This window comes from Brachyhypopomus gauderio, chromosome 10, assembly GCF_052324685.1.
Source record: "Brachyhypopomus gauderio isolate BG-103 chromosome 10, BGAUD_0.2, whole genome shotgun sequence".
Lineage (NCBI taxonomy): Eukaryota > Metazoa > Chordata > Actinopteri > Gymnotiformes > Hypopomidae > Brachyhypopomus > Brachyhypopomus gauderio.
The window spans coordinates 22,816,657-22,836,867 of NC_135220.1; the positions used below are offsets into that span (position 1 = coordinate 22,816,657).

Below are 20,211 nucleotides of genomic sequence, written 5' to 3' on the forward strand. Positions count from 1 at the left end.
TCACGTACCTTACTGTAGTCAGTAGACTGAAAATGGTGACTACTTAAAACCAACAAGGCAAATTATGACAAAAAAGCCTTTATACAATTTTCTTTGCATTATTTTTTTATTGTCCTAAAGTCATCAAGTCTTTAGAAAAATAATGTGTAAAACTTCATTTCTGACGGGGTTGTGAGAGTCGTCTAGATTTTCTAGATTTGTGAGAGGGTCTAGATTTTCTGCAACAAACTGCTAAACCAAAAGTTTTACATAACAGCACATTCTCAAGATCTTTTGGCCCTCGCCGAGTAAACAGAACATGACATTGATAATATTCAACGTCAAATGTTCGGTATCCAAACAAATGTTGAGAGTACAGATTTTTAAAAGTTATTTAACAGGCTGTGTCCTTTAGCATCCATAACTCGCGAACATATTCCCCTTAGTTACTCCCTTAATTTATGTACGGTGTACGGTGACTATATTCGTCGTATTTGGTTCGTTCTTATAGTGCAAGTGGACAGTCTGTTAATAATGTACATTTTCCTCGTTTGGGGCGCTTATTTTATTATGAAAGGACAACATGGTGAGTGCTGGAGTCGCGCCTGTTCCGCTCATCACAGCTGCTCGTCGTCGCTGGCGGAACGGCTGTATGTGGGCTGGCTGAAATAACGTTACATGTGTTTTACGAGCCCAAATAACGTTTGAGCTTCATACGTTTGTGAACATTTAACGGCCACATTCTCCCTGGATATGGGGGACAAGGCAGGAACCCGGTGAGTTTATACGCGTTGAACACTAACTAAAACCACCCCAAATCTGGACTATGTGTTTTTTTTTTCTATTTTCGCCGCAGCCCTTTAGCTGGGCAGGAAGATGTTAAACGTTATCTGGAGACCCATCTTAGACGAGCTAACCGTGGCTATTTACCTTGTGTGACGAGAACCGAACATTTAATACCACGGTGATATCATATCTAACGCTTGGCTGCGCTGCTCGGGCGGCCGTGGGATCTCTCGTTCGTGCCTAACGGACGCCCCCGTTTACGGTCTTTTATTACAATCGCCTCGGCTTCGCGAGCTCTGTCTTGATGTGTATTTACGGTGCACGCGACGGCGCGTCTCGAGATTAGCTCGCGAGCTAGATTGAGGCGGGACAATAGCGGCGACGGTGACGGGGATGCGGGCACGCTCGCGATCGTCCGCGTCGGCGCCGCTGAAGCTGTCGCTCACGTAGCCGCTTATTAAGATAGAGCGGCAGTTTCTACGTGTGGGCGTGGCACCACCAGAGCCTACAGTAGTATTCGTGCTGCCGCTCGTTTTGTTAAAGAGCTGGCCGTTTGCTTGCGACACCGAAAAGGCTTTACCGGATGTTCACACCTTGCAACAGTTGCTCGCTCCGTTCTCAAAGATGCATGCGCGTCTACGTGCACACATACAGCAGCGAGAAGGCCCTTGTGTATCTGTAACAGTTACAGTGAGAAGGCCCTTGTGTATCTGTAACAGTTACAGTGAGAAGGCCCTTGTATATCTGTAACGGCGACAGTGAGAATGCCCTTGTATATCCGTAACAGCTACAGTGAGAAGGCCCTTGTGTATACCGCGGTAAAGTTGGTTCAGCGTTCTATATTCGCCAGACATTCACGAAAGAATGGGCTCGTTATTAAAAAAACAACATGTAGTGTGTGCGATAAATACCTATTATGTAATTCCTACATATTGTGAATTTATCCCCACACAGTGGCTTTCAATAAAAATACATTTAGAAGATGTGAAAAGATTACATCTAGGAATTAACGAAGAGTTCAAGTTAGTCGGTAAGCGCTTCAGTGCCAAGACGACTTTTCAAAATAAAAGTCATGGGTTAATTCAACATTTTAACATGTGCAACTGAACATGTGAACCTACAAACACAAAGGTATCAAGTACATTCAAGGAGCAATGCATTTCATGTGCATCTGGACTTGTGAAACATTTCTCACATTTGTGAAAACACATCAAAGCTCACATTTCCTATATTTTGCATTGGCGGTGCAGAATACATGGAGCTCACAGTTAAATAACATGACCTAGACCCCCCATTTCAGGTCTATGATCAAGTACACATAAGGAGCAATGCATTGCATGTGCATCTGGACTTGTGAAACACTTCTCACATTTGTGAAAACACATCAAAGCTCACATTTCCTATATTTTGCATTGTCGGCGCAGAATACATGGGGCTCGCTGTTAAATAACATGACCTAGACCCCCCATTTCAGGTCTATGATCAAGTACACATAAGGAGCAATGCATTGCATGTGCATCTGGACTTGTGAAACACTTCTCACATTTGTGAAAACACATCAAAGCTCACATTTCCTATATTTTGCATTGGCGGTGCAGAATACATGGGGCTCACAGTTAAATAACATGACCTAGACCCCCCATTTCAGGTCTATGATCAAGTACACATAAGGAGCAATGCATTGCATGTGCATCTGGACTTGTGAAACACTTCTCACATTTGTGAAAACACATCAAAGCTCACATTTCCTATATTTTGCATTGTCGGCGCAGAATACATGGGACTCACTGTTAAATAACATGACCTATACCCCCCATTTCAGGCCTATGATCAAGTACACATAAGGAACAATGCATTTTATGTGCATATGGACTTGTGAAACATTTGTCACATTTGTGAAAACACATCAAAGCTCAGATTTCCTATATTTTGCATTGGCGGTGCAGAATACATGGGGCTCACAGTTAAATAACATGACCTAGACCCCCGATTTCAGGTCTATGATCAAGTACACATAAGGAGCAATGCATTGCATGTGCATCTGGACTTGTGAAACACTTCTCACATTTGTGAAAACACATTATAACTCAGATTTCCCCTTATTTCACATTGCCATATGAGACTTGCCTTGTCCACCCATGTGATCAAGACTCGTTTCAGTCCTCTTTGAGGGCATACATATAGCAGTACCTGTCCTGTGAACACATATAGCAGTACACGTCCCGTGAACTTGAACATTTTTATTTGTCCCATGTATTCTGCGCTGACAATGCAAAATATAGGAAATGTGAGCTTTGATGTGTTTTCACAAATGTGAGAAGTGTTTCACAAGCCCAGATGCACATGCAATGCATTGCTTCTTATGTGTACTTGATCATAGACCTGAAATGGGGGGTATAGGTCATGTTATTTAACAGTGAGTCCCATGTATTCTGCGCCGACAATGCAAAATATAGGAAATGTGAGCTTTGATGTGTTTTCACAAATGTGAGAAGTGTTTCACAAGTCCAGATGCACATGCAATGCATTGCTCCTTATGTGTACTTGATCATAGACCTGAAATGGGGGGTCTAGGTCATGTTATTTAACTGTGAGCCCCATGTATTCTGCACCGCCAATGCAAAATATAGGAAATGTGAGCTTTGATGTGTTTTCACAAATGTGAGAAGTGTTTCACAAGTCCAGATGCACATGCAATGCATTGCTCCTTATGTGTACTTGATCATAGGCCTGAAATGGGGGGTCTAGGTCATGTTATTTAACAGTGAGCCCCATGTATTCTGCGTCGACAATGCAAAATATAGGAAATCTGAGCTTTGATGTGTTTTCACAAATGTGAGAAGTGTTTCACAAGTCCAGATGCACATAAAATTCATTGTTCCTTATGTGTACTTGATCATAGGCCTGAAATGGGGGGTATAGGTCATGTTATTTAACAGTGAGTCCCATGTATTCTGCGCCGACAATGCAAAATATAGGAAATCTGAGTTATAATGTGTTTTCACAAATGTGAGAAGTGTTTCACAAGCCCAGATGCACATGCAATGCATTGCTTCTTATGTGTACTTGATCATAGACCTGAAATGGGGGGTCTAGGTCATGTTATTTAACAGTGAGTCCAATGTATTCTGCGCCGACAATGCAAAATATAGGAAATGTGAGCTTTGATGTGTTTTCACAAATGTGAGAAGTGTTTCACAAGTCCAGATGCACATGCAATGCATTGCTCCTTATGTGTACTTGATCATAGGCCTGAAATGGGGGGTCTAGGTCATGTTATTTAACAGTGAGCCCCATGTATTCTGCGTCGACAATGCAAAATATAGGAAATCTGAGCTTTGATGTGTTTTCACAAATGTGAGAAGTGTTTCACAAGTCCAGATGCACATAAAATTCATTGTTCCTTATGTGTACTTGATCATAGGCCTGAAATGGGGGGTATAGGTCATGTTATTTAACAGTGAGTCCCATGTATTCTGCGCCGACAATGCAAAATATAGGAAATCTGAGTTATAATGTGTTTTCACAAATGTGAGAAGTGTTTCACAAGTCCAGATGCACATGAAATGCATTGCACATTATGTGTACTTGATTATAGGCCTGAAATGGGGGGGTCTAGGTCATGTTATTTAACAGCGAGCCCCATGTATTCTGCGCCGACAATGCAAAATATAGGAAATCTGAGTTATAATGTGTTTTCACAAATGTGAGAAGTGTTTCACAAGTCCAGATGCACATAAAATTCATTGTTCCTTATGTGTACTTGATCATAGGCCTGAAATGGGGGGTCTAGGTCATGTTATTTAACTGTGAGCCCCATGTATTCTGCACCGCCAATGCAAAATATAGGAAATCTGAGCTTTGATGTGTTTTCACAAATGTGAGAAGTGTTTCACAAGTCCAGATGCACATAAAATTCATTGTTCCTTATGTGTACTTGATCATAGGCCTGAAATGGGGGGTCTAGATCATGTTATATAACTGTGAGCCCCATGTATTCTGCGCCGCCAATGCAAAATATAGGAAATGTGAGCTTTGATGTGTTTTCACAAATGTGAGAAGTGTTTCACAAGTCCAGATGCACATGCAATGCATTGCTCCTTATGTGTACTTGATCATAGACCTGAAATGGGGGGTCTAGGTCATGTTATTTAACTGTGAGCCCCATGTATTCTGCACCGCCAATGCAAAATATAGGAAATGTGAGCTTTGATGTGTTTTCACAAATGTGAGAAATGTTTCACAAGTCCAGATGCACATGAAATGCATTGCTCCTTGAATGTACTTGATACCTTTGTGTTTGTAGGTTCACATGTTCAGTTGCACATGTTAAAATGTTGAATTAACCCATGACTTTTATTTTGAAAAGTTGTCTTGGAACTGAAGCGCTTACCGACTAACGTGAACTCTTCGTTAATTCATAGATGTGATCTTTTCACATCTTCTAAATGTATTTTTATTGAAAGCCACTGTGTGGGGATAAATTCACAATATGTAGGAATTACATAATAGGTATCTATCGCATACACCATCTGATTTCTTTAAATAACGAGCCCATTCTTTCGTGAATGTCTGGCGAATATAGAACGTTGAACCAACTTTACCGCGGTCTTGTGTATCTGTAACAGCTACAGTGAGAAGGCCCTTGTATATCTGTAACAGCTACAGCGAGAAGGCCCTTGTATATCTGTAACAGCTACAGCGAGAAGGCCCTTGTATATCTGTATCAGCTACAGCGAGAAGGCCCTTGTATATCTGTATCAGCTACAGCGAGAAGGCCCTTGTATATTTGTAACAGCTACAGCGAGAAGGCCCTTGTGTATCTGTAACAGCTACAGCGAGAAGGCCCTTGTGTATCTGTAACAGCTACAGCGAGAAGGCCCTTGTGTATCTGTAACAGCTACAGCGAGAAGGCCCTTGTGTATCTGTAACAGCTACAGCGATAAGGCCCTTGTGTATCTGTAACAGCTACAGCGATAAGGCCCTTGTGTATCTGTAACAGTTACAGCGAGAAGGCCCTTGTGTATCTGTAACAGTTACAGCGAGAAGGCCCTTGTGTATCTGTAACAGTTACAGCGAGAAGGCCCTTGTGTATCTGTAACACTTACAGCGAGAAGGCCCTTGTGTATCTGTAACACTTACAGCGAGAAGGCCCTTGTGTATCTGTAACACTTACAGCGAGAAGGCCCTAGTATATCTGTAACAAGGCCCTAGTATATCTGTAACAAGGCCCTAGTATATCTGTAACAAGGCCCTTGTATATCTGTAACAGTTACAGTGAGAAGGCCCTTGTATATCTGTAACAGTTACAGCGAGAAGGCCCTTGTATATCTGTTACAGTGAGAAGGCCCTTGTATATCTGTAACAGTTACAGTGAGAAGGCCCTTGTATATCTGTATATATTTCTGTCACAGTTCTAGTGTTTTTTTTTTATTTAGTTTAAAATTTGATCTCTTTCTGTAGGGTATTCAAGAAGTCCAGTCCGAATTGCAAGGTAAACATATAACATATTAAATAGACAAGCAATATCTTCCCCATTAGCTGCCCCCTCATTTTATGAAGGTGGTTGGTAGATTTGGTGGAGGTTTTATACCAAAATAAAGCTGGCCCCTGTATTTTCCTCTGTTCAGATTACAGTATACCTGGGCAAAAGGGATTTTGTGGATCATTTAGATCAGGTAGATCCTGTAGGTGAGTATAAACAATGCTTAAGGACACTATTTCAGATTATTCAAAAAGATTAAGCACTTTTTAACACAGCTGCCCTCAAATAAAAAAATCTGCTTGTAATTCTCTGTACAGATGGAGTCATCTTGGTGGACCCTGAATATCTTAAAGACAGAAAAGGTAAACTAGCACCTTTAATTACCTATATATATATATGTATGTAAATGTTACTCGATTACATTCTCAAACTATATCTAAATATTTTCTTTAGAGGCATTTAAGACTTTTTTTTTCCAAAACCTTCAACATCTAAAATAAGAAATACCTCCTGCACATTTTATACTTTTTTCAGCATAAATTTTATGCATGGTCATCCTTAATGAAGATGGTGTGAGAGCTTTAAAGAATGTCGTGTATGATGTGTGTGTGCATATATATATATATATACACACACACACACACACTGGCCACTTTATTAGGTACACCTGTCCAACTGCTCATTAATGCAAATATCGAATCTGCCAATCACATCGCATGCATTTAGATCTGCTGCAGTTCGAACCGAGCATCAGTATGGGGAAGAAATGTGATTTAAGTGACTTTGAATGTGGCCTGGTTATTGGTGCCAGACGGGCTGGTATGAGCATTTCAGAAACTGCTGATCGACTGAGATTTTCACGCACAACCATCTCTAGGGCTTACAGAGAATGGTCCGAAAAAAAGAGGAGAATGGACAGACTGGTTTGAGCTGATAGAACAGCAACAGTAACTCAAATAACCGTTGTTACAACCGAGGCATGCAGAAGAGCATCTCTGAATGCCAGAGTTGTATAATCCAGGTTCAGAAAGTAAAAGTCCTCACCAGGATTTTGCTCAAGCTTCCTGGATTGTGTTGATTCCACTCATTTTACCTGGATTGCACTAATTAGAAATCTAGCAAGCTTGAGCAAAATCCTGGTGAGGACTTTTACTTTCTGAACCTGGATTATACAACTCTGCTGAACGCACAACACGTCGAACCTTAAGGCGGATGGGCTACAGCAGCAGAAGACCACACCGGGTGCCACTCCTGTCAGCTAAGAACAGGAAACTGAGGCTACAATTCACACAGGCTCACCAAAATTAGACAATAGAAGATTGGAAAAACCGTTGCCTGGTCTGATGAGTCTCAATTTCTGCTGTGACAATTGGATAATAGGGTCAGAATTTGACATCAACAACATGACAGCATGGTGGTGTATATGTATATGTATGTATATATATGTGTATATATATATATATATATATATGTGTGTATATAATATATATGCACACAAAAAGTAAAAAAGACAGATGGAAAGAAAAACAGATGTTTGAGAATATGGAATCGTGTGAATATTTTCATAACTGGAGTTCCCAAGGTCATCGATGCCTTAGCTGTCTTAGAAATCACAGATGATGTTTATGATCAGATGTTTTCATAAACGGTCTACTTTTAGGACAACAATTCCTTTGGTGATACCTTGTCAAGCTACAAATCAAATATCAGCTAATATTAAAATCCCAGTATCAACTGTGGTCCTGCAGCCTGCATTCCCTGTAGCTGTGCTCTGTGTAAATATATTTACACAGCCACTCAAATAATCAGCATCACCAAGGGTACATCATCACCAAGAGTTGTCTTATATTGTTTCTTGTAAGAAGTAATCAGCTGGGCATTGCTTGCTGACTGTTTCATTGAACACTTGCAGACCATCACAATGAAGGGTTTATAATTTCCAATGGCAAAGCATTTTAATCCTAAATGACTTTGCATTAATGATTTATCTGTTTGCAGTGATTTTATCTGTTTGATTTAAACATCTACTGTTGAACATAAACTGGTTTCACCTCTCAGAACTTCAGAGGAAGACTACTCCAATTGTCCAAAATGTCCTGTTTCTCCAAGATCTCACATTTCTCCAAGATTGTTCTGGTATTAGCATTTTTGACTTCAGAAGGAAGCGCACACCTCCCCCTACAGTCTCATCTACTCTTCTTCCTCAGTGTTCGTCACGCTAACCTGTGCCTTCCGTTATGGCCGTGAGGACCTGGATGTCCTTGGTCTTTCTTTCCGAAAAGACCTGTACATATCCACATTTCAGGCCTTTCCACCCATACCCGAGGAGCGCAAGCCAATCACGCGCCTGCAGGAGAGACTTCTGAAGAAGCTCGGCCAACATGCTCATCCCTTTCACTTCACTGTAAGTACAGAGATGAATCCACAGTGTCAGTCAGGCATACAAAGTTTATTAAAGTCTTTGTTGTATAACAAACATGTATGTTATGTTGTATGTTCTCTAAATGACAACCAGCACTCAGTTGGTCTCTCTGACAATCTGCACTTTACATAAGGACACTTTACCCACAGAAACTTTTTTTTTAACTTGAACACTAGATTTATTTATTATTACAGATTTATTTTTATTCTACTTATTCTATTTTATTATTTATACTTATTTTATTTTATCTATTTCTTATTATATTGCTGCTATTGGGGTAAAAACTGGGACCTTGGGTTCTAGATTTCATTCCACCTCATGTACCACATGTGATGTGAATGACAATAAAGTCTCCTTGAATCCTTGAATAAACACTGTCGGTTACTCCTCAAGCAGATGTGAAGTAGGATGAAATGTAAGAAGTGGGAATAAAATATAGGAAGTGTATAAATTAATAAATGGTTCATGTTGAATGTTAATGTTTCAGATCCCTCAAAACCTGCCATGTTCAGTTACCCTGCAACCTGGTCCTGAGGACACTGGAAAGGTAGCCCTGCCATGTACCCCACCCCTCGACACACACCCCTATCCCCTACTAACCCCACCCCTCTACACACACCCCTATCCCCTACTAACCCCACCCCTCTACACACACCCCTATCCCCTACTAACCCCACCCCTCGACACACACCCCTATCCCCTACTAACCCCACCCCTCTACACACACCCCTATCCCCTACTAACCCCAGCCCCTCTACACACACACCCCTAACCCCTCCCCCCAACCCCACCCCTCTACACACACACCCCTAACCCCTCCCCCCAACCCCACCCCTCTACACACACACCCCTAACCCCTCCCCCCAACCCCACCCCTCTACACACACACCCCTAACCCCCCCCCCCCCCAAACCCCACCCCTCTACACACACCCCTATCCCCTACTAACCCCAGCCCCTCTACACACACACCCCTAACCCCTCCCCCCAACCCCACCCCTCTACACACACACCCCTAACCCCCCCCCCCCAAACCCCACCCCTCTACACACACCCCTATCCCCTACTAACCCCAGCCCCTCTACACACACACCCCTAACCCCTCCCCCCAACCCCACCCCTCTACACACACCCCTATCCCCTACTAACCCCAGCCCCTCTACACACACACCCCTAACCCCCCCCAAACCCCACCCCTCTACACACACCCCTATCCCCTACTAACCCCAGCCCCTCTACACACACACCCCTAACCCCTCCCCCCAAACCCCAGCCCCTCTAAACACACACCCCTAACCCCCCCCCCCCCCAACCCCACCCCTCTACACACACCCCTATCCCCTACTAACCCCAGCCCCTCTACACACACACCCCTAACCCCTCCCCCCAAACCCCACCCCTCTACACACACCCCTATCCCCTACTAACCCCAGCCCCTCTAAACACACACCCCTAACCCCCCCCCCCCCCAAACCCCACCCCTCTACACACACCCCTATCCCCTACTAACCCCAGCCCCTCTACACACACACCCCTAACCCCTCCCCCCCCAAACCCCACCCCTCTACACACACCCCTATCCCCTACTAACCCCAGCCCCTCTACACACACACCCCTAACCCCTCCCCCCAAACCCCACCCCTCTACACACACCCCTAACCCCTACTAACCCCAGCCCCTCTAAACACACACCCCTAACCCCCCCCCCCAAACCCCACCCCTCTACACACACCCCTATCCCCTACTAACCCCAGCCCCTCTAAACACACACCCCTAACCCCCCCCCCCCCCCCCCCCCCAAACCCCACCCCTCTACACACACCCCTCAGCCTTGTCTTTTCCTGTGTTTCATCTTTGAGTTTGAAACTACGTATCATTATTATTGTTATTAGATGGTTCAAGACTTGATAATTTCACTAACCTGTTTTCCACTGTGTAGGCCTGTGGAGTTGATTATGAGATCAGGGCATTCTGTGCCAGGTCAGTGGAAGAAAAGATTCATAAACGGTAAGCATGCTGGAATTTCTCTCTCCTTATTGCTCAATGCTTTGGGCCAGCGTAGACCGATTAACTCGTGTATATATAACATGCAAAATAATTACATGGGTTAATCAGAATCATTGTGTCATATGATTGCCTTGGTCAGGTAGAGTAGAATTCTGATGGGTTTGTTTGTTTCTAAACCACGTTTTCCAGGAATTCTGTGCGATTAGTGATTCGTAAAGTGCAGTACGCTCCCGAGAAGCCCGGCCCCCAGCCGATGGTTGAGACGACACGGAGCTTCCTAATGTCTGAGCGCTCCCTGCATCTGGAGGCCTCTTTAGATAAAGAGGTGATTCGCACAGTGGTCAACATACGGCTAGACTGGATGCATGAAAGCACTGTACTTTAAACATGTGAATATGCTAATGTTGTTCGCAATGTTTTCCATGCAGCTGTATTACCATGGCGAGCCCATTAACGTGAATGTACACGTCACCAACAACTCCACCAAAACAGTCAAAAGAGTCAAAATATCAGGCAAGACAATCTTCTTTGTGTCCACACTGGGCTTTCTGCAGGCTACGCTCTAGATGACTGCCCATGCAGTGAACTCACTCACATCTCTCTCTCTCTCTCTCTCTCTCTCTCTCTCTCTCTCTCTCTCTCCTCTCCTCTCTCACTCTCTCTCTCTCTCTCTCTCTCTCTCTCTCTCTCTCTCTCTCTCACTCCTCTCTCTCTCCTCTCTCTCTCGTCTCTCTCTCTCTCTCTCTCTCTCTCTCTCTCTCTCTCTCTCTCTCTCTCTCTCCTCAGTGCGACAGTATGCAGACATCTGTCTGTTCAGCACAGCGCAGTACAAGTGTCCTGTGTCGCAGATCGAGGCAGAGTGAGTATTCGTCCCCAGCACGTTGCTGCTCTCTACTGGGGAGAGCTACACTAGAGAAATATGTCCTACCAATACTGGGGTCATTTCATCTCGCCCTCTCCCTCAGTGACCAGGTGTCCCTCCAGCTCCACGTTCTGTAAGGTGTACACCCCTCACGCCCACCTTTGACCAACAACAGGGAGAAGCGAGGGCTGGCACTGGATGGCAAACTCAAACACGAAGACACCAACCTGGCCTCCAGCACCAAGTCGGGCTTTTCTCCTTCAACCTTCTTGTGCGTGTCTCTGCTGTTCTGTTGCATAATGAATCAGTGACTGGACTAACCAGTACTCTCTACATGCTTGATCTTCTGCAGTGTGAAGGATGGGTGTAACAAGGAGGTTCTTGGTGTCCTGGTGTCTTATCGAGTCAAAGTCAAACTGGTCGTCTCTCGTGGAGGGTGAGTCATGAGAACCTTTACCGGGGTCGTATTATCTGTATGCAGTTACACTGTTGTTGAGTGGCTTTAACCCTCTACATGGGGTTCGGCCAACGTTACATCAACTGTTAGAATTCATGCCTCAAACAGCTTCTACAAGAATACTTTACATAAATCATTTTGAATGCATTAAATGATTCATAGCTTTGATCTTTTATAACTCCATGTACACACACACCACACACAGAGCCTGGGTGCTCTCCATGTGAGACCAGCAGTATGTGTGGTGTATGGTACATACTGCTGTGGATTACAGTACAGACAGCAAGAAGGAAGGGCTTCAGGACTGATGCTTCTACTGTTGGGACATGTGTCTTGGACAGAAGGGTGTCTAAGACGCGACTTTTAAGGACATTAAGCAATTTTTTCTGGCCATATTTCATGCGTCCTGTGGACAGAGATGAGCTCTGTGCGGTAGCTCTCCATAAAGAGTCATTGTAGTTTCCTATCCCAAGAACTATAAGTTATGTGAAAATACCATGTCATGAATGCAGTGACTCTGTATCCCAACAGTGGAAGGTCACCTGGTGCCCTCCCTTAACTTCCACGTTTTTTGTTTGTGTTTTTGTTTGTTTACATCATTCTGTTCTCTACTGGTGTTTCATCTTTTTCTCTGTGTATCTGTTTCCCTCCATCTGTCCGTTAACCCCCTCCTCCCTCGCGTTGCCTCAGGCTTTTAAGCAGTTTACTGGAGAGGTAAATATACTCTGTGCATCCCACTGGTGTTCTGGTTTGCTTGTCCAGGTTTGCAGTGAAGCTTGCTGTCTCTGCTATTCATCCATTTTCTCTAGTCGGGAAATCTAACCAAATAACAGCCAAACTGACCCACCAGAATAGCTGTGCTTTATGGCTCCAAAACTGACCGGAGTCTTTCAGACAGTCCAAGTCATTGTTTGTTCTTTTTGTTTTCTTGTTTGTCACAGAGATGTCTCAGTTGAGCTCCCGTTCGTCTTGATGCATCCCAAAACCCGTCGATCTGTTCAGTTCTCGTCCCACCTCAGGTACCTGCCCTTCAGCACTGAATGTGTGACAACAGAACACGTGTTTGTTTGGGCCCTCTAAGCTTCTTGAGATCCACTTAACCACCAGGTTAAAACTAGTCCAGGACCGTAATGTGTTTGTGGTGTGGATCCACTGTCGGAAGACAAGTAGGCCTTAGGTTGTACTCCATTTGTCTCTGAGGTTCGGTGTGACATGAGATTGTAAATGATTGTGAACACTGTGTTTATTTACAACAGCTATACCAGAGGCAGATCCACCTATTGACACCAACCTCATAGAGTTCGATACAAAGTGAGTTGAAATAAATGAATGTTAAGTTTATTGTCTTCAGTGGGTGTATTGAAATTCGCTGTAAGATATTAGTTTATTTGAAAACAGTTCTCACTGGGTGCTCCTTCTCTCTCTCTCCATTTCTTATAGTAGTTTTACCCAGGACGATGACCTGGTGTTTGAAGATTTTGCCCGTCTGAGGTTAAAAGGAAGCACTGATGATAAAGATGAGGACTGCTAAGCCTTCCCCTCCCTCTTCTTCCTCCTCCCTCTTCTCCCTCGTCATTGAATGCAGAAAGACGTACCATCCCCAAAGCTCCAGAATGACGCACCCAAACGAACAATATCTCCTAAAGAAACTCCTTCCTAATCTTCGTTATCTCTTTTGTGGAGCAGTTTTTTTTTGCCAATTCCTTGGCCATGTCATTAAAGGACAGGGATGCTCAACATTTCCTAGAGATAAAATGTTGATGAAAATGTGAGGAAAGGTGCTATGACTTAAAGAGCATTAAACACAGGAGGAAAACAGCCACAGATATCAAAGCACTCCACTCATGAGCACATTGCGAGCTCACGTGCTGCTTATGACACCTTGTTATTAAATGCAAGATGGTAATTTGGAATGTGAATCCAGACTGAACCAACACCATTTCATTGTTCTGTGATCTGAAGTTGATTTTGAAACACCTTTTAGCTTAATTTACATATTCGTTAGGGACATTAGTGAATAATTCTTAATCACCAGGCATAACTGAAGAGTAATTAATGTGATCACATTGGGGATGCCAGTCACAATGCTGTGGGACAAGTTTCATCATCCACTATATTGTTTTACCAAGCCTACTAACCCGTCTGGGCCGCAGAGCATGTTTATTACTAAAACCACTTCTGCTTGTGTTGTCCATGGCATATTCAACTCTCAGGTGCACAGGTCCATTCTTTCTTCATTCATTACATTGCCATGCAGTGCCCTCTGGGACAAAAGTGCTGCTTTTGGTGAAAATAAAACTTCTGCCAGTCAAGTGTCAGAAATTCTCATGTTAACATTTTAATAATTGTCAAGGACATTACCATTTACCTTTTTGTCTTTTGAAGTTCAAAATTTATTTAACTTTTTTAATAAAAAAATGCTAAAATTCCAGACAAATGTCTTATTATTGAATACCTACCACCAGCTACTTCTGGAGCTTGAGATTTAATTTGCCCAAATGTTAATTTACACATTGGTACAGAATTCAGTTTTCCTATTTTTCCCTGAATCATAAACTTTAGTAAAAAGTCAGCATTTCCAGAAAACTTCATGAAAAGACAATCAGTGACTCATTCATTCATGCTCCAGAGAGGATCAATCAGTAAAACTTCTCAGGATGTGTGCTATTGGTTGCTGCATGTAATGGTGGGCGGGGCCTTCCATACTGTAACTTGTTCAATCGACGAGCAAATCGATTCCACCTGTTTTTGATAAAGTTTAATCATGACATAAGTAAAAAAAATGCATAATTCATTATCTAAATTAAATTTAATTTTACATTTAATTACTACAGTAGCACATTTGCGTAAAAAATCATTAATCACAAGTATGTGTTGCCAAAGTTTACTTTCGGTTTTACTTAGACAGTGCTTCCAATAAGCAGTAATCCAGTTGCCTGTATTTTTATGACTTCGTTGAAAAAACACTTCATAATATATTTTAAATGGATTGCTTCCATTACTGTCTGTAGCAAAGAAATATTAAGTTTGAAAAAGCAATTACTGCATCTTTACCCAGTTTTCTTTGTTACTCTTAGGTAAACCTTACCATCCCAGACAATTTCATAAAATAGATATAATTAAACCTATATGGTGCATGTTCAGTTGAATTTTGTTAGTTAATTAAATATTACCATAAACAGCAAACACTTACCTCTCTTGAACGGCGTTGTGCTTATTAATGCGCTCTGCCTCCTCTCTTTTCTCCACCAACCAGCGCTCAAGTAATTCCTCTTTTTCTTGATACATAACCTGAAGCTCCTCGCTCAACTTCTTCTGCTCCAGTTGCAATGTTGCCAACTCCTTTGATTGACACTCCAATTTATACTGATACTCTGATAGATCATTTTTTAATGAGTAGACTCCTCTGGCTAGTAGAACTGCTTCATTGCGGTAGCGGGTGACTCTAGGTTCAGGAAACATCAAGCAATAAGGACAACTGGTATGCCTAGTGTCAGAAGGATTTGTGAGCTGTGATTGATGTTTCACCTACTGAGAGTGACAGTATTGAAGCTCTGCGTCCTTTAAGTATAGATTACTGGTCAGGTCTGAGACTTTCTGTGTAAGCTGAAGAGATTTTTTTAATCATCACCACCAAAAAGGAATTTAATCAAGCACAATGAGAAATGCATTCATTGCTAACACCCAAGGATGTCTTACAATCAGGATGCTTTTACATCCAGTCAACACAATGCTGAGATGAAAATGTGCTGACTGGGTTACTTAAAGCAAAACAGGGAAAAATAATACAACAGAAGCCAATACAACTGGGCCCAGCACAGAAAACCAGGAGTCAAATAGAGTGAAGCAAGCTGTGGGAAGCATTGTTTTGGCTCAGAATGTCAGAAAAAAGTTCCATAAGTTACAGGAGGAGAATGATCCAGTTTAAAGCATCCTCCAGCAGAACACAATCACACCTGAGCAAACTAAACAATTACACCTGAGTACAGTTAGAGTATAGTTTTATAGTATACAATCTATACCATCAGCAACAAAATTACAATACTGGTACAAGTATAAAATTATATTATAAAAAAGTATTTTGTTCTTGGACAATACTCAACGTGTTCTATTGGCACAAACGTTTTTGGGTTCAATGTGCATAAAATGTAGTCAACATTCTGAAGATTAAACGTAATCTTTGATGGTGGAACAGACGTACCTTTTTTCTAATGTGCTCGCCCTCTTTAAGCTCCAAATTCTTTAGAAGGATTTCTTCCCCATTTGCGAGTCTATTCGTCCCGTTTGCAAACGAACTAAAGAAAACAGCAGGTAGGTCCCGGTTCACACACAGCGTGTTTCCTGTATTTCAAGCACATCCTCTCACTTCACGAACACTCTCCATAACGCACACCACTCATACCTGTGTCCTTCAGTCTCTTCCAATACACTCACACGAAGGCTTAGCAGTTCTTCTAATCTCGACACTGTTCATAAGGAAAACAATTTTAGAACAACCTTGCGCACTCAAAAAATAAAATAATCAACAATATTAAGAAACGTACCTTTGTTAAAGAGCCCCGAGAAGGGATCTTTCTGCACGCAGTCCCTCTGAAACAGCTCGGCACGCACGTGACTCTTCCACCGCTCCATGACTTTACGTGAGGAACGTGTGAGGGTTTACACGCCAATAAAACAGCTCCTCTCGAAATGTTCTTCCTTTAGTAGAAATCCAGCACGACACATCCCGACAGTATAAACCTTAATAGTTTTCCATGTAAAACTCTACAACTAAAAACATCTCATCATAGCTAAACTGACCCGACTGTTCCTTTTCTCTCCCTCGGGTAGCCGTGGTGCGCGTTTGCGTTTTTCTGCGGTGAAGATTGTCCCACTCCGCTCGCCATTACCAGAGCGGGCAGCGAGCGCCTTACTTGTTAATATTATGATGTTTGTTTCTTAAAAGTGTTTCCTAACAAAAAGAAGGAAAAGAACAAACCATCCACGCAAACATCATCACGCCCTCGAACAGATGTAAGTTATATTTAATATTAATATTAAACGTGCTTGTGGTCTCTTTCTATGTAATGTACGTTAGCGCTGTGTTGGAGGTCTGTGTTTTTACGAGATGTTCTACAATCTAAACGTGATTCTAGTCTGAAATGGCGAACGACCGCCTGCGAGCTCTTGAGGACGTGGAGAAGGAGATCGCCGTGGTTCTCCAGTGTGCAGGTGTGTCTCCACGTTCAACTTCTTTCACTATGCAATGTTAGCAAAGCTAGCTTACCTCCCCTAGCTCTGAGCCAGGTGAGCTTGGCTTGAACACGTTGGGCGAACCGCTTACACTCAGTGACTAATAAGGATGTGACTGGCTCACCGAGTCTTGAAGATATACAGCCTGTCGGTAATGTGACTCTAGATTGAAATATTTGTCTTAAGTAGCGGAGCAATCCTATACAACACTATGTGAAAGTTCATATTAATGAATGTAGATAAGTTATTTTTGTTAATGTTTACACTGATGTCGATACTTTACAATTGATACCTTTACAGTACGGATCCAAGACTGATGTGTAGTTCTCCTTCATTCAGGAAACATTGTACTGGAGTTGTCAAAGGAGAAACACAATGCAAGTTTATTAGATCGGCAGCTGAACCAGTTTCAAACCTCCATTAACAGGGTGGAGAGTGAGCTTAGCTCCCAGATACGGTATCTCACACAGGTTGGTATTCTTACCTATTCACGTCTAATCATGAATATATTCATGAGACATTACTCAGATCACCAGCACTCCTTTAAGCTTTTGATTCAGCAAATGTACAACCCGGGTAGCTCACCCAATACATTCATTTAACTTAAACTGGTTTCTATTCTAGGATAAAAAACAGTAGGCAATATGGTTGTTGTGTTTTCCGTACTAGTTACATACATGTAGATGTACTTGCAAGACAGAAGTAATTGATGTATATGAAGGCCTTGAATGTCATTAAGGAATTTAACACCTCTGTGTGGTAATGACACTGATATATCAGGGTTCTCCAGTAAGCTTTTTGCCAGAGAGCATTGGTACACCTAACATAAAAAATATAGGCACATACACAGCAAAACTGACATTTTCATTAAGCACCATTCACACTATATAAAAAACCTTAATCTAATTACAGTAATAATATCAACCAACATTCATCTGAAGCACAAAAATTTTAGTTGGAATATATTTTTTATTCATATCAGATTTAATCTCAATGCCACCAGGTGTTGTGCCAAATTCAAATCCCCTGCATGAGACTTTCCTGGGAGTGCGTGCAGTATAAATTTCACAGTATAAAATTCTATATTGATCAAAAAAATGAGAAAGATCACACATTTCATATAATTCTGATGGAATTTGCTGTTGCGGTATGACATCCAGTTGAAAGCAGACATAATCCCACTGTATTTCAGTCCAATACTGATCAAAACCTAGCCTAGGATCATATGTGGCAGTATTTTATAACTGACACATAAATACATTATATATGCATTTTATGGTGTTAGATCCATGAAACTTATGCAGGAAACCGGTTATTCATGTCTATATGCCTAAAATAGAGACTATATGGAAAATATAAGGTAGATATAAATATGAGCCAGGATAAACAGAATAAAGGGAATGTGTTTTTATGACAGACCTGCCAGGAAAGGCAATCAAATCAAATCAAATATATTTGTATAGCGCTTTTCACAACACATGTTGTCACAAAGCGCTTTACAGGATTTACAAGATTAACAATACTATGGGTCCAAATCCCTAATGAGCAAGCCAAAGGCGACAGTGGCAAGGAAAAACTCCCTAGATGGTGGGGAATAGGAAGAAACCTTGGGAGGACCAAGACTCAAAAGGGAACCCATCCTCCATTGGGCGGCCTGTTAACACACAAATTACACAAATTATACAGACGAATACACAATCCCTTTAATTCTGGCCATGTCTTCTGTACTTATCCTACTAGACTTGGATGCTTCTTCTGATTCTGTGCACCACTGCATGCTTTTCTTATTTTAGCACTTGTAGATTTCATTCTACTGATCCTGTCTTTAAATTATAAACAGTTTATGATTCCCGTATAAGCTTAATGGATATAAAATAATTAAAAGTGTATGTAATGTATTTACTATAAAACACTGAACTGAAACGTATAATACTAGGCTCATTGTTTTGATCAGTACAGAACTAAAATAGGGATGACGTCCGCTTTCGATTAGAAGAGATACCGCAACAGTCTGTAAATCAGCAAATTCCATCACTGTTGTCCGATATGTGCGCTCTTTGTCTAGTTCTATTGCTCAGTATAGATCTGAAGAATACGCGACTGCGCATGTGCCACGCGCGCTCGCGAGAAGTAGCTGCGTCTCGCGGCGGAGTGCTGATTTTGGCACAACGGCGAAACTTGCATGCAAGTTAATGTAAATCTTTTAGCTAGTGTTTGAACATTTAAAACAAGCTAGATAATAGTGTTCACCTTTCTTAGGGCCTAAACGATAGCTATCGTTATGTGTTTTAGTTAGCAGAGCTACACAGTCGGTTATCTTACATGAAGGACAGGTAGCTGGTTAATTTCTTATTCTGAGAGTAGTCTACTCACGCAGCCGTTTGGCTGTGTGCGTCACTTAACTTAATGACCTTATTTGATGTGTGACAAAAGACGCAAAACCCTCCAGTGTTTGACCTTCTGGTTCGTTTGCGTAAAGGTGGCGACAGGTCAGCCTCACGAAGGCTCGACCTACTCTGCGCGAAAGGACTGCCAGATGGCCCTGAACCGGGCCGAATATGCCCGCATCAAACTGGGAGAACTGGCACGCACCTGCGAGATGATGCTTGATCCACAGACATGATATACTTGTAATTAGCTTTAACATTTAAGTGTATAAAATGTTTGTACAACCTGTCATTGATATAGTCTGTTTATAATAGTTCCATATGGAGTAAGATTTTGGGGATATTGTGTAATATGGATTTGATAATTTGCTAAACTGTTCCATAGCATCAACATACCATTATCTCCTATTGGAGATTTTTTTTTACTTTAGCATGATGAAGATAAAATTTCACTTTGTTTAGTACCAGTTAGATATTTGTTTACAGAATTAAATTGGTACCCTCATACACTCATCTTGTTATTCTTAACCAGTTGAAAGACATTTGAAAGACATTTTAATACACATTAAAACCAAATTAAGTGTAAAAGCAGTGA

At 42.0% G+C, this 20,211-nt stretch overlaps 3 protein-coding genes across 3 annotated transcripts; 2 read left to right on the plus strand and 1 right to left on the minus strand.

Annotated features, from left to right (window-relative positions):
• Positions 1-571: 571 nt before the first annotated feature.
• On the plus strand, positions 572-13,970 carry arrb2a (arrestin, beta 2a). Its single transcript, XM_077020546.1, is given in 19 exon segments — positions 572-755; positions 6,229-6,259; positions 6,396-6,456; positions 6,568-6,612; positions 8,458-8,654; positions 9,160-9,219; positions 10,611-10,678; positions 10,868-11,003; positions 11,107-11,191; positions 11,465-11,537; positions 11,644-11,656; positions 11,658-11,687; positions 11,690-11,784; positions 11,893-11,976; positions 12,688-12,711; positions 12,939-12,975; positions 12,977-13,016; positions 13,254-13,308; positions 13,438-13,970. Coding segments are annotated over 19 exon segments (1,248 nt in total). The 5' UTR covers positions 572-732; the 3' UTR covers positions 13,529-13,970.
• Positions 13,971-13,975: 5 nt separating this feature from the next.
• On the minus strand, positions 13,976-16,918 carry LOC143526001 (autophagy-related protein 16-1). Its single transcript, XM_077020547.1, has 7 exons — positions 16,798-16,918; positions 16,542-16,695; positions 16,400-16,463; positions 16,199-16,292; positions 15,530-15,603; positions 15,191-15,442; positions 13,976-14,739 (listed from the first exon to the last, which is right to left on the minus strand). The coding sequence occupies exons 2-7, from the start codon at positions 16,627-16,629 to the stop codon at positions 14,637-14,639; spliced, it is 675 nt and encodes a 224-aa protein (XP_076876662.1). The 5' UTR covers positions 16,630-16,695; positions 16,798-16,918; the 3' UTR covers positions 13,976-14,636.
• On the plus strand, positions 16,871-20,125 carry med11 (mediator complex subunit 11). The gene is made up of 4 exons (XM_077020550.1): positions 16,871-17,010; positions 17,133-17,208; positions 17,569-17,699; positions 19,709-20,125. Exons 2-4 carry the CDS (start codon positions 17,139-17,141, stop codon positions 19,850-19,852), a joined length of 345 nt encoding a protein of 114 aa, XP_076876665.1. The 5' UTR covers positions 16,871-17,010; positions 17,133-17,138; the 3' UTR covers positions 19,853-20,125.
• The last annotated feature ends 86 nt before the right edge of the window (positions 20,126-20,211 follow it).

Coding starts and splice junctions, on each gene's coding strand:
- LOC143526001 (XM_077020547.1), bottom strand. CDS start 16,629: ATGGAGCGGTGGAAGAGTCACGTGCGTGCCGAGCTGTTTCAGAGGGAC. Junction 15,604..16,198: donor GCGAGCACATTAGAAAAAAG/GTACGTCTGTTC, acceptor AAATCTCTTCAG/CTTACACAGAAAGTCTCAGA. Junction 15,443..15,529: donor CTTCAATACTGTCACTCTCA/GTAGGTGAAACA, acceptor TCCTGAACCTAG/AGTCACCCGCTACCGCAATG.
- med11 (XM_077020550.1), top strand. CDS start 17,139: ATGGCGAACGACCGCCTGCGAGCTCTTGAGGACGTGGAGAAGGAGATC. Junction 17,209..17,568: donor CGTGGTTCTCCAGTGTGCAG/GTGTGTCTCCAC, acceptor TCCTTCATTCAG/GAAACATTGTACTGGAGTTG. Junction 17,700..19,708: donor AGATACGGTATCTCACACAG/GTTGGTATTCTT, acceptor GTTTGCGTAAAG/GTGGCGACAGGTCAGCCTCA.